The 13,096-nt window shown below is 37.9% G+C and overlaps 3 protein-coding genes across 3 annotated transcripts; all 3 read left to right on the top strand.

The window, feature by feature from the left end:
- The first annotated feature begins 102 nt into the window (after positions 1–102).
- On the top strand, positions 103–4,175 carry LOC135337223 (uncharacterized). Its single transcript, XM_064533117.1, has 5 exons — positions 103–440; positions 582–1,241; positions 1,405–1,423; positions 3,008–3,210; positions 3,352–4,175. Exons 1-5 carry the CDS (start codon positions 282–284, stop codon positions 4,012–4,014), a joined length of 1,704 nt encoding a protein of 567 aa, XP_064389187.1. The 5' UTR covers positions 103–281; the 3' UTR covers positions 4,015–4,175.
- Positions 4,176–6,076: 1,901 nt separating this feature from the next.
- LOC135337513 (angiopoietin-related protein 1-like) lies at positions 6,077–7,374 on the top strand. Its single transcript, XM_064533455.1, has 2 exons — positions 6,077–6,405; positions 6,548–7,374. Exons 1-2 carry the CDS (start codon positions 6,247–6,249, stop codon positions 7,208–7,210), a joined length of 822 nt encoding a protein of 273 aa, XP_064389525.1. The 5' UTR covers positions 6,077–6,246; the 3' UTR covers positions 7,211–7,374.
- A 1,091-nt stretch (positions 7,375–8,465) lies between these two features.
- LOC135337503 (fibrinogen-like protein A) lies at positions 8,466–9,803 on the top strand. The gene is made up of 2 exons (XM_064533444.1): positions 8,466–8,753; positions 8,920–9,803. Exons 1-2 carry the CDS (start codon positions 8,595–8,597, stop codon positions 9,592–9,594), a joined length of 834 nt encoding a protein of 277 aa, XP_064389514.1. The 5' UTR covers positions 8,466–8,594; the 3' UTR covers positions 9,595–9,803.
- The last annotated feature ends 3,293 nt before the right edge of the window (positions 9,804–13,096 follow it).

The raw sequence follows: 13,096 nt of genomic DNA, 5'->3' as shown, positions 1-13,096 counted from the left end.
ATCACACGCTAAACGAGCTCATTGTTGTATTCCTGTAAGGCTTCACAGGACATGTAGACTCAGCAGTTTTATGAACAATGACAATGTAGTGAGATACCATATAGAGTATAGTCACTGAGGATGCTAACAGTGATATAGTGTTAAAATTATGCATGTTTTCATATCGACTATCAGACAGTATAAAAGGAGTTTTGCGAGAGGCAAAAAATAATTACAATCAACGCTTACTTTAAGAAGAAATCTTCACATCAATAAATCTTCATTCAAGAATTTTTTTAACCATGGAGTGGAAAGCTGTGGTGATAGTAGTTGCTGGTCTCATGGCAACTGCAACTGGTACTCCAATCAGCGATTGCTCCGATCGTTTCCAACAATCTCTTACGGAAGCGCTACAGCTGAAGAAAACATGTGCCACGGCTATGCACAAGGACTGTTGCCAGGTAATACATATACATTTTGTACAAGTGAAATAAAGCTATTCACATATACATGGATATATACATAGCAAGCAAATAGATAACAAAATTAAATTAAATACATGTATAATTATACAATGCCTTAACCACCATACACATTCGCAGATAGCACAAGTCTCCAAAACATTACTGGACCAAAACCTGGAATCTGGTATCTATAACATCAAAGATTTCTGCCCAACTACGCCATTTGGCCTGGACTTATCCCCAGTGCAAGCACGCTGTAACATGGAGAGTGGTGATGGTGGATGGATCGTTCTCGTTCGAAGGACACCAAACGTTGCTGAGCGAACATATTTCGACAGAAATTGGGTCGATTATGAGAATGGATTCGGAAACCTGAGTGGCGAGTTCTGGTACGGACTAAAGAACATGCACTGTCTTACAAATGCACAGCCAATGGAGGTAGAAATTGAAGTGAGCAAAATTAACGGCACAAAATTGATATTGTCGTATGGTCAATTTCAAGTTGAAGGACCCGGCACAAGCTACACACTGCAAGTTTCTGACCAACAGCACACTGGATTCGACTTCTTTGGTTATCACAATGCATTGAAATTTACTACAGAAGATAGAAACAACGAAAACCCATGTGCTGCACGTAGAAATGGAGGGTGGTGGTTCAACGTCGACGACTGCTACAACGTTGGTATATCATTAGACCCTCGTCCACAGCTCCATCAAAGAAGCGCTGGAGGTTTCATGGCCTTCGATTATGCTGAGATGAGAGTTCGTGCTAAGTCATGTATGGCACCAACGTGCGAGTAACTTAAATGGGTACTCATCTGTGAGAATTAAGCTGAACAGACAGAAAGCTGGAATTTTATCATTTTTATAGTTAGGTGTATAGCTGTATACTTTATAGTATATAGAGCATCACATGGTTCTGTATTGCATGTGCTTATTTAGTGCAGTCATTATTTTGTAGAAATTGTGTGGAGAAATAAGTAAGAGGGAGGGGCAAGAGGGAGGGGCATGATGGTATTTTATAAGCAATAGTTAATTGATGCACATAGTATAATTATTACAGGGAGGCAGATATGGTAGAATATATACAATGCTAGAATGTTTTGCGAGCATCAAAAATTTGCAAACTTTGCAATGGTTGATCAATTCGCAACAATAAAATCCGCAAAATCTAAATTATTACTAGTAAATACACACGATCCTTGCCAGAACGCAATAGTTAGATTGCAAAGGATCAAATTTTCTGCTGATTTGGCTCATTCACAAAGGTTTTTCACCCGCAAAATAATCTAGTAATATGGTACAAGACCTCACATGCTTATTTAAATAGTATATCAGGTGTAGGGTTGAGCAATCAAGGACTTTTAACAATGATCCAGTGCATGATAGTATAGTACCAGTTAAATGCTGATCGAGAGGCTAGAGTAGGCAGTCTAAGAAATAATCTATAGCTCTTATTAATAATAGTCAGCTGGTTAATGGGATGAAATTAGTCAAACTGGCGCTATATAAGAGTTAGTGAGACAGCCAGTGGTAAACAAGTACACAGAAATCGTTATGGGCCAATTATAAGCGTTATAGAGGGATATATAATTATTGGATAATCGTCCACAAACTGTGGTATAATTATATACATTATTTTATGTACGTGTTAGACTATATTGTAGTTGACCAGAGCTAGGGGGGGGTCCAGGGATTCTGGGGGGGGGGGGGTCACACACTTATTGACATGGAATGAAATGTTTGTTTTTTTTATAATTATGTTATACCAACAATAATTGCAAATGTGAAAGTTATCAATTCAATTCAATTTCGAACTTGTTGAACTTTGTGAACTTTGTTGTAGATATAGTCACGTATATAGAATTGTGTTTTATTATTAGCGCATACTTAATTTAGAGTTAATTACAAATTCACTAAAATTCGCTAAAATTAGTACCCGTTTATAATAGTAACAATAAGGTATTTGAGAGCGGCCTTTATACAAGAGCTGCTCTGATCGAGCATATACGGTATTAGGAAATTAGTGGGCAATAAGACATTTAAAGTATAGTCACATCATCAGCAATAAATGTGTACGACACGTTGCTAAAAAAGTTTGCGAAGTCTTCGGGTAATTTGGGAATACTGCACATGATGGCGCATATGTGGCTGCTGTATAGGCTTCATTAAAAAGTTCACCTGCTTCGAAAAAAAGTTTGGAAAGGCCTTCCTGAAGAGTTTAATAATTATGAAACCACGAAGCCTTAACTTTACGAACCTTTGCAACGTTAAACAAAGTCTTCATCAAACGTCACACACTTTTCTTTGCAACGGTACAAAGTTCACAAGACATCACACGCCAAACGAGCTCATTGTTATATTCCTGTAAGGCTTCACAGGACATGTAGACTCAGCAGTTTTATGAACAATGACAATATAGTGAGATACCATATAGAGTATAGTCACTGAGGATGCTAACAGTGATATAGTGTTAAAATTATGCCATGTTTTTCATATCGACTATCAGACAGTATAAAAGGAGTTTTGCGAGAGGCAAAAAATAATTACAATCAACGCTTAAGAAGAAATCTTCACATCAATAAATCTTCATTCAAGAATTTTAATCATGGAGTGGAAAGCTGTGGTGATAGTAGTTGCTGGTCTCATGGCAACTGCAACTGGTACTCCAATCAGCGATTGCTCCGATCGTTTCCAACAATCTCTTACGGAAGCGCTACAGCTGAAGAAAACATGTGCCACGGCTATGCACAAGGACTGTTGCCAGGTAATACATATACATTTGTACAAGTGAAATAAAGCTATTCACATATATACATGGATATGTACATAGCAAGCAAATAGATAACAAATTAAATTAAATACATGTATAATTATACAATGCCTTAACCACCATACACATTCGCAGATAGCACAAGTCTCCAAAACATTACTGGACCAAAACCTGGAATCTGGTATCTATAACATCAAAGATTTCTGCCCAACTACGCCATTTGGCCTGGACTTATCCCCAGTGCAAGCACGCTGTAACATGGAGAGTGGTGATGGTGGATGGATCGTTCTCGTTCGAAGGACACCAAACGTTGCTGAGCGAACATATTTCGACAGAAATTGGGTCGATTATGAGAATGGATTCGGAAACCTGAGTGGCGAGTTCTGGTACGGACTAAAGAACATGCACTGTCTTACAAATGCACAGCCAATGGAGGTAGAAATTGAAGTGAGCAAAATTAACGGCACAAAATTGATATTGTCATATGGTCAATTTCAAGTTGAAGGACCCGGCACAAGCTACACACTGCAAGTTTCTGACCAACAGCACACTGGATTCGACTTCTTTGGTTATCACAATGCATTGAAATTTACTACAGAAGATAGAAACAACGAAAACCCATGTGCTGCACGTAGAAATGGAGGGTGGTGGTTCAACGTCGACGACTGCTACAACGTTGGTATATCATTAGACCCTCGTCCACAGCTCCATCAAAGAAGCGCTGGAGGTTTCATGGCCTTTGATTATGCTGAGATGAGAGTTCGTGCTAAGTCATGTATGGCACCAACGTGCGAGTAACCTAAGTAGGAGCTCATCCGTGAGAATTAAGCTGAACAGACAGAAAGCTGGAATTTTATCATTTTTATAGTTAGGTGTATATAGCTGTACTTTATAGTAGATAATCACATGGTTCTGTATTGCATGTGCTTATTTAGTGCAGTCATTATTTTGTGAAGAAATTGTGTGGAGAAATAAGTAAGAGGGAGGGGCAAGAGGGAGGGGCATGATGGTATTTTATAAGCAATAGTTAATTGGTAATAATATGCACATAGTATAATTATTACAGGAAGGCAGATATGGTAGAATATATACAATGCTAGAATGTTTTGCGAGCATCAAACATTTGCAAACTTTGCGATGGTTGATCAATTCGCAACAATAAAGTCAGCAATGATTACTAGTAAATACACACGATCCTTGCCAGAACGCAATAGTTAGATTGCAAATGATCAAATTTTCTGCTGATTTGGCTCATTCGCAAAGGTTTTTCACCCGCAAAATAATCTAGTAATACGGTACAAGACCTCACACGCTTATTTAAACAGTATATCAGCTGTAGGGTTGAGCAATCAAGGACTTTTAACAATGATCCAGTACATGTATAGTATAATATCAGTTAAATGCTGATCGAGAGGCTAGAGTAGGCAGTCTAAGAAATAATCTAGCTCTTATTAATAATAGTCAGCTGGTTAATGGGATGAAATTAGTCAAACTGGCGCTATATATAAGAGTTAGTGGTAAACAAGTACACAGAAATCTTTATGGGCCAATTATAGTGCGATTCAGCATAAACTTCCAAAATGTTGTTTTACAATTAGACATAATAACTCAGTAATGAATCACTAAGGCCACTATTCAACTATGCAGGTCAACTAAGAGGTGGTGGGCCTACATTTTGTATGGATTCAATGTTCATGAATACACTTAACGCCTCACTAATTGATTTGGATTGATTGATTGATTTTGCTTCAAAAGGATTCAACTCCTCCCCTGCTCAATTTTACAACACCAAATTTGTTATGCATGCCTTACATTCCATTGCAAACCATTCTACGCTCAGGAATTTTAAAAATGTCAATGCAGTAAACCACAAGTCACTTTTAGGGGTTTTTCCTATAAATGGATTCTAGTCAATCACTGTACACATACAGACATCAAAACTTCATATATAGCATTATAAGTGGATGAAAAAAAAGTTACGCTCACAAATTTTGCGCAGATGGTACAGGGAACAAGTTCTGAGGTAGTTTAGGAGTGGGCGTGGCCTAACATTCGTTTGGACCAACCTTTTGTGCCATTTTTAACGTCTTTCATTAATTAATTTTTTCAGAAATAAGTTCCTACACTCCTAATAATGTAAGTAATCACTAGTGAGCCTTCAATGAAGCTGTTGTAGAATACTCAATTTTGGAGTGCAAATACAATTTCGGAAGTTTATGCTGAATTGCACTATATAAGCGTTATAGAGGGATATTGAGAGCGGCCTTTATACAAGACGGCCTCTGATCGAGCATAATATACGGTATATTAGGAAATTAGTGCGCCCGAGGCTGAGGTTGGTTATAAGCCATAATTACTAGTCAACCAGTCAATAACGGGCAATAAGACATTTAAAGTATAGTCACATCATCAGCAATAAATGTGTACGACACGTTGCAAAAAAAGTTTGCGAAGTCTTCGGGTAATTTGGGAATACTGCACATGATGGCGCATATGTGGCTGCTGCATAAGAAAAAGTTCGCTTGCTTCGAAAAAAAAAGTTTGGAAAGGCCTTCCTGAAGAGTTTAATAATTATGAAACCACGAAGCCTTAACTTTACGAATTTGCAAAGTTAAACAAAATCTTCGTCAACCGTCACACACTTTTCTTTGCAACGGTACGTTACCGTACACAACATGGATGAAGTCATGTTGTTGGCTTTAGAGGATGTGACAGATAATGCACTGTATAGGCCTATATATACAAAGTTCACAAGACATCACACGCTAAACGAGCTCATTGTATTCCTGTAAGGCTTCACAGGACATGTAGACTCAGCAGTTTTATGAACAATGACAATGTAGTGAGATACCATATAGAGTATAGTCACTGAGGATGCTAACAGTGATATAGTGTTAAAATTATGCCATGTTTTTCATATCGACTATCAGACAGTATAAAAGGAGTTTTGCGAGAGGCAAAAAATAATTACAATAGACGCTTTAAGAAGAAATCTTCACATCAATAAATCTTTAGTCAAGAATTTTAATCATGGAGTGGAAAGCAGTGGTGATAGTAGTTGCTGGTCTCATGGCAACTGCAACTGGTACTCCAATCAGCGATTGCTCCGATCGTTTCCAACAATCTCTTACGGAAGCGCTACAGCTAAAGAAAACATGTACCACGGCTATGCACAAGGACTGTTGCCAGGTAATACATACATTTTGTACAAGTGAAATAAAGCTATTCACTGCATATACATGGATATGTACATAGCAAGCAAATAGATAACAAAATTAAATTAAATACATGTATAATTATACAATGCCTTAACCACCGTACACATTCGCAGATAGCACAAGTCTCCAAAACATTACTGGACCAAAACCTGGAATCTGGTATCTATAACATCAAAGATTTCTGCCCAACTACGCCATTTGGCCTGGACTTATCCCCAGTGCAAGCACGCTGTAACATGGAGAGTGGTGATGGTGGATGGATCGTTCTCGTTCGAAGGACACCAAACGTTGCTGAGAGAATATATTTCGACAGAAATTGGGTCGATTATGAGAATGGATTCGGAAACCTGAGTGGCGAGTTCTGGTACGGACTAAAGAACATGCACTGTCTTACAAATGCACAGCCAATGGAGGTAGAAATTGAAGTGAGCAAAATTAACGGCACAAAATTGATATTGTCGTATGGTCAATTTCAAGTTGAAGGACCCGGCACAAGCTACACACTGCAAGTTTCTGACCAACAGCACACTGGATTCGACTTCTTTGGTTATCACAATGCATTGAAATTTACTACAGAAGATAGAAACAACGAAAACCCATGTGCTGCACGTAGAAATGGAGGGTGGTGGTTCAACGTCGACGACTGCTACAACGTTGGTATATCATTAGACCCTCGTCCACAGCTCCATCAAAGAAGCGCTGGAGGTTTCATGGCCTTCGATTATGCTGAGATGAGAGTTCGTGCTAAGTCATGTATGGCACCAACGTGCGAGTAACTTAAATAGGAGCTCATCCGTGAGAATTAAGCTGAACAGACAGAAAGCTGGAATTTTATCATTTTTATAGTTAGGTGTATATAGCTGTACTTTATAATAGATAATCACATGGTTCTGTATTGCATGTGCTTATTTAGTGCAGTCGTTATTTTGTGAAGAAATTGTGTGGAGAAATAAGTAAGAGGGAGGGGCAAGAGGGAGGGGCATGATGGTATTTTATAAGCAATAGTTAATTGGTAATAATATGCACATAGTATAATTATTACAGGAAGGCAGATATGGTAGAATATATACAATGCTAGAATGTTTTGCGAGCATCAAACATTTGCAAACTTTGCGATGGTTGATCAATTCGCAACAATAAAATCCGCAAAATCTAAATTTAGTAAATACACACGATCCTTGCCAGAACGCAATAGTTAGATTGCAAAATGATCAAATTTTCTGCTGATTTGGCTCATTCGCAAAGGTTTTTCACCCGAAAAATAATCTAGTAATACGGTACAAGACCTCACACGCTTATTTAAACAGTATATCAGCTGTAGGGTTGAGCAATCAAGGACTTTTAACAATGATCCAGTACATGTATAGTATAGTACCAGTTAAATGCTGATCGAGAGGCTAGAGTAGGCAGTCTAAGAAATAATCTAGCTCTTATTAATAATAGTCAGCTGGTTAATGGGAAATTAGTCAAACTGGCGTTATATAAGAGTTAGTGAGACAGCCAGTGGTAAACAAGTACACAGAAATCGTTATGGGCCCATTATAAGCGTTATAGAGGGATATATAATTATTGGATAATCGTCCACAAACTGTGGTATAATTATATACATTATTTTATGTACGTGTTAGACTATATTGTAGTTGAGGGGGTCCAGGGATTCTGGGGGGGGGGGGGTCACACACTTGTTGACATGGAAATGGAATGTTTTTTTAATATGTTATACCAACAATAATTGCAAATGTGAAAGTTTGTGTAAAAGCTTTCCCCATTGTGGTAAGATCTGTAACACCACATCACAATTCAGAGGAAACTATATAGCTATAGAGAATCTAAAGCTCATACATTCAAAAGTAACAAAATGTCAATCCTTGTATGGAATTTAAATACCATCCTATAGTTATTGTTCAAGGCATATGGCAGTGCTTACAATAAAGATTTGGAAGAAACCATGCCACAATGAATGTAAACATGCATGTCATCAGGTATATACAAACAAAACAGTATAGTTATAGTCACGTATATGCCATGCAAGTTGTAATTTAGCATTGAAGGGTTCAAATGTCATGCAGGCAGTATAAAAGAAGTGTGCAAGGCAAAAAATAATTGCCATTGACAAAAGAAATCTTCACATCAATAAATTTTCATTCAAGAATTTTAACCATGGAGTGGAAAGCAGTGGTGATAGTCGTTGCTGGTCTCATGGCAACTGCAACTGGTACTCCAATCAGTGATTGCTCCGCTCGTTTTCAGCAATCTCTTACGGAAGTGCTACAGCTGAAGAAAACATGTGCCAGAGCTATGTACAAGGACTGTTGCCAGGTAACAACGTAGAAACATGACACACATATATACAACCAGTAAAAGAATAATGCAATAATTTATGCCATATCCGTGCATATAATTATATAGACAATGAAAAAACGCATGCATGCAACATGCAGGTAGGTTACCACCATAGATTAAACAATGTTGTACAAATTTGCAGATAGCACAAATGTCTAAAACGTTTGACCACAACCCAAAGTCTGGGATCTATGACATCAACGAGGTCTGCCACACAACTACGCCATTCGGCCTGAACTTCTCCCCAATGCAAGCACACTGTAACATGGAGAGTGGTGACGGTGGATGGATCATTCTCGTTCGAAGGACACCAGACGTTGCTGAGCGAGTTTCATTCAAAAAGTCGTGGGTGGAATATGAGAATGGATTCGGGAACCTGAGTGGCGAGTTCTGGTACGGACTAAAGAACATGCACTGTCTTACGAGTCGAGAGCCAATGGAGGTCGAAGTTGAATTGAGAAAGACTGGTGGCACAAAACTAGTTCTTTCGTATGGTAGCTTTAAAGTGGATGGACCTGATACAAGCTACACACTGCATGTGTCAGGCAAACAATATAAAGGTTCTGATTACTTTCAGTATCATAATGGAATGAAATTCTCCACATTTGATCGAGATAATGACCTATACTCCGGTAGTTGTTCAACAGCATACAACAACGGTGGGTTCTGGTTTAAGAGTTGCTACGATATGCATCTCACTGACATGCCGAAACCTCAGCTTCATATTAGTGGCTTTGATCCCTACGACTACGCTGAGCTACGAGTGCGTCCCAAAGGTTGTATAACTCTCAATGACAGTTCTGGTAGTTGTGATTAAGAAAAAGGAAAAGAGCCTTCACATGATAATTGTATGAACTATATTATGTACATACTTATACTGATAGATGGAAACATGGTAGATGACTAGAGAAACTGAAATTATATTGTTAGGTTATAGCTGTAATTCATTATCACAGGGTTCTGATGTATTATAGTTACGTGTGTTTAGCATTAAATTTAGTGCAGTTTTATTGAAAAATTATGCCATACACTCGTTGTCATGGGAATGGAATGCTTGTTATGCTAACTGAAACTTTCACATTTGCAATATCTGTAAACATTGTTATTAAAATAAAATTCCATTTCTATGTCAACAATTAAGTGTGTGATCATGATTTAATGACCTATTTTACTATATTCCCTATGATTATGCTGAGCTACGAGTGCGTCCCAAAAGTTGCCCAGCTCTCGGTGCATGATTATCCTGATAGTTCTGAGTACGAAAAGAAGGGAAAAGAACTGAACATGACAATTGTGTAAACTTTTTTGTAGATATAGTTACTGAATCAGAGACTATAATTGTACAGAATTGCGTTTTATTACTAGTGCGTACTTAATTTAGAGTTAATTACAAATTCGCTAAAATTCGCTAAAATTAGTACTCGTTTATAATAGTAACAATAAGGATATTGAGAGCGGCCTTTATACAAGAGCGGCCTCTGATCGAGCATAATATACGGTATATTAGGAAATTAGTGCGCCCGAGGCTGAGGTTGGTTATAAGCCATAATTACTAGTCAACCAGTCAATAACGGGCAATAAGACATTTAAAGTATAGTCACATGATCAGCAATAATTATATGTGTACGACACGTTGCAAAAAAAAGTTTGCGAAGTCTTCGGGTAATTTGGGAATACTGCACATGCTGGTGCATATGTGGCTGCTGTATAAGCTTCATTAAAAAGTTCGCCTGCTTCGAAAAAAAAAGTTTGGAAAGGCCTTCCTGAAGAGTTTAATAATTATGAAACCACGAAGCCTTAACTTTACGAACCTTTGCAAAGTTACACACTTTTCTTTGCAACGGTACAAAGTTCACAAGACATCACATGCCAAACGAGCTCATTGTTGTATTCCTGTAAGGCTTCACAGGACATGTAGACTCAGCAGTTTTATGAACAATGACAATGTAGTGAGATACCATATAGAGTATAGTCACTGAGGATGCTAACAGTGATATAGTGTTAAAATTATGCATGTTTTTCATATCGACTATCCGACAGTATAAAAGGAGTTTTGCGAGAGGCAAAAAATAATTACAATCAACGCTTAAGAAGAAATCTTCACATCAATAAATCTTCATTCAAGAATTTTAATCATGGAGTGGAAAGCAGTGGTGATAGTAGTTGCTGGTCTCATGGCAACTGCAACTGGTACTCCAATCAGCGATTGCTCCGATCGTTTCCAACAATCTCTTACGGAAACACTACAGCTAAAGAAAACATGTGCCACGGCTATGCACAAGGACTGTTGCCAGGTAATACATATACATTTTGTACAAGTGAAATAAAGCTATTCACATATATACATGGATATGTACATAGCAAGCAAATAGATAACAAAATTAAATTAAATACATGTATACAATGCCTTAACCACCGTACACATTCGCAGATAGCACAAGTCTCCAAAACATTACTGGACCAAAACCTGGAATCTGGTATCTATAACATCAAAGATTTCTGCCCAACTACGCCATTTGGCCTGGACTTATCCCCAGTGCAAGCACGCTGTAACATGGAGAGTGGTGATGGTGGATGGATCGTTCTCGTTTGAAGGACACCAAACGTTGCTGAGCGAATATATTTCGACAGAAATTGGGTCGATTATGAGAATGGATTCGGAAACCTGAGTGGCGAGTTCTGGTACGGACTAAAGAACATGCACTGTCTTACAAATGCACAGCCAATGGAGGTAGAAATTGAAGTGAGCAAAATTAACGGCACAAAATTGATATTGTCGTATGGTCAATTTCAAGTTGAAGGACCTGGCACAAGCTACACACTGCAAGTTTCTGACCAACAGCACACTGGATTCGACTTCTTTGGTTATCACAATGGATTGAAATTTACTACAGAAGATAGAAACAACGAAAACCCATGTGCTGCACGTAGAAATGGAGGCTGGTGGTTCAACGTCGACGACTGCTACAACGTTGGTATATCATTAGACCCTCGTCCACAGCTCCATCAAAGAAGCGCTGGAGGTTTCATGGCCTTCGATTATGCTGAGATGAGAGTTCGTGCTAAGTCATGTATGGCATCAACGTGCGAGTAACTTAAATAGGAGCGAGTAACTTAAATAGGAGCTCATATCCGTGAGAAACTGAAAGCTGGAATTTTATCACATTTATAGTTAGGTGCATGTATAGTAGTAGATTGTCACATGTTTCTGTATTATGTGTACTTATTTGGTGCAGTCATTTGTGAAGAGAAATTGTGTGGATAAATAAGTAAGGGGGAGGGGCATGAGGGTACTTTATAAGCAATAGTTAATTGTTGTACAATAATATGCACATAGTATAATTATTACAGGAAGGCAGATATGGTAGAATATATACAATGCTAGAATGTTTTGCGAGCATTAAACATTTGCAAACTTTGCGATGGTTGATCAATTCGCAACAATAAAGTCCGCAATTATTACTAGTAAATACACACGATCCTTGCCAGAACGCAATAGTTAGATTGCAAAAATAATCAAATTTTCTGCTGATTTGGCTCATTCGCAAAGGTTTTTCACCCGCAAAATAATCTAGTAATATGGTACAAGACCTCACACGCTTATTTAAATAGTATATCAGGTGTAAGGTTCAGCAATCAAGGACTTTTAAATGATCCAGTGCATGTATATAGTATAGTACCAGTTAAATGCTGATCGAGAGGCTAGAGTAGGCAGTCTAAGAAATAATCTAGCTCTTATTAATAATAGTCAGCTGGTTAATGGGATGAAATTAGTCAAACTGGCGCTATATAAGAGTTAGTGAGACAGCCAGTGGTAAACAAGTACACAGAAATCGTTATGGGCCAATTATAAGCGTTATAGAGGGATATATATATAATTATTGGATGATCGTCCACAAACTGTGGGTATAATTATATACATTATTTTATGTACGTGTTAGACTATATTGTAGTTGAGGGGGTCCAGGGATTCTGGGGGGGGGGGTCACACACTTGTTGACATGGAAATGGAATGTTTTTTTAATATGTTATACCAACAATAATTGCAAATGTGAAAGTTTGTGTAAAAGCTTTCCCCATTGTGGTAAGATCTACATCACAATTCAGAGGAAACTATAGCTATAGAGAATCTAAAGCTCATACATTCAAAAGTAACAAAATGTCAATCCTTGTATGGAATTTAAATACCATCCTATATAATTATTGTTCAAGGCATATGACAGTGCTTACAATAAAGATTTGGAAGAAACCATGCCACAATGAATGTAAACATGCATGTCATCAGGTATATACAAACAAAACAGTATAGTTATAGTCAC

The sequence above is a fragment of the Halichondria panicea genome, chromosome 6 (assembly GCF_963675165.1).
Source record: "Halichondria panicea chromosome 6, odHalPani1.1, whole genome shotgun sequence".
Classification (NCBI taxonomy): Eukaryota; Metazoa; Porifera; class Demospongiae; order Suberitida; family Halichondriidae; genus Halichondria; species Halichondria panicea.
Note: the sequence above shows the minus strand (reverse complement) of the source record. Positions and strands in the feature narration are given on the sequence as shown.

What these genes read in the sequence shown, in the direction of transcription:
- LOC135337223 (XM_064533117.1), top strand. Translation starts at nt 282, where the DNA reads ATGGAGTGGAAAGCTGTGGTGATAGTAGTTGCTGGTCTCATGGCAACT. An exon ending in TGCACAAGGACTGTTGCCAG is followed by an intron (nt 441 to 581) that starts GTAATACATATA and finishes ACACATTCGCAG; the next exon opens with ATAGCACAAGTCTCCAAAAC. An exon ending in TGCACAAGGACTGTTGCCAG is followed by an intron (nt 3,211 to 3,351) that starts GTAATACATATA and finishes ACACATTCGCAG; the next exon opens with ATAGCACAAGTCTCCAAAAC.
- LOC135337513 (XM_064533455.1), top strand. Translation starts at nt 6,247, where the DNA reads ATGGAGTGGAAAGCAGTGGTGATAGTAGTTGCTGGTCTCATGGCAACT. An exon ending in TGCACAAGGACTGTTGCCAG is followed by an intron (nt 6,406 to 6,547) that starts GTAATACATACA and finishes ACACATTCGCAG; the next exon opens with ATAGCACAAGTCTCCAAAAC.
- LOC135337503 (XM_064533444.1), top strand. Translation starts at nt 8,595, where the DNA reads ATGGAGTGGAAAGCAGTGGTGATAGTCGTTGCTGGTCTCATGGCAACT. An exon ending in TGTACAAGGACTGTTGCCAG is followed by an intron (nt 8,754 to 8,919) that starts GTAACAACGTAG and finishes ACAAATTTGCAG; the next exon opens with ATAGCACAAATGTCTAAAAC.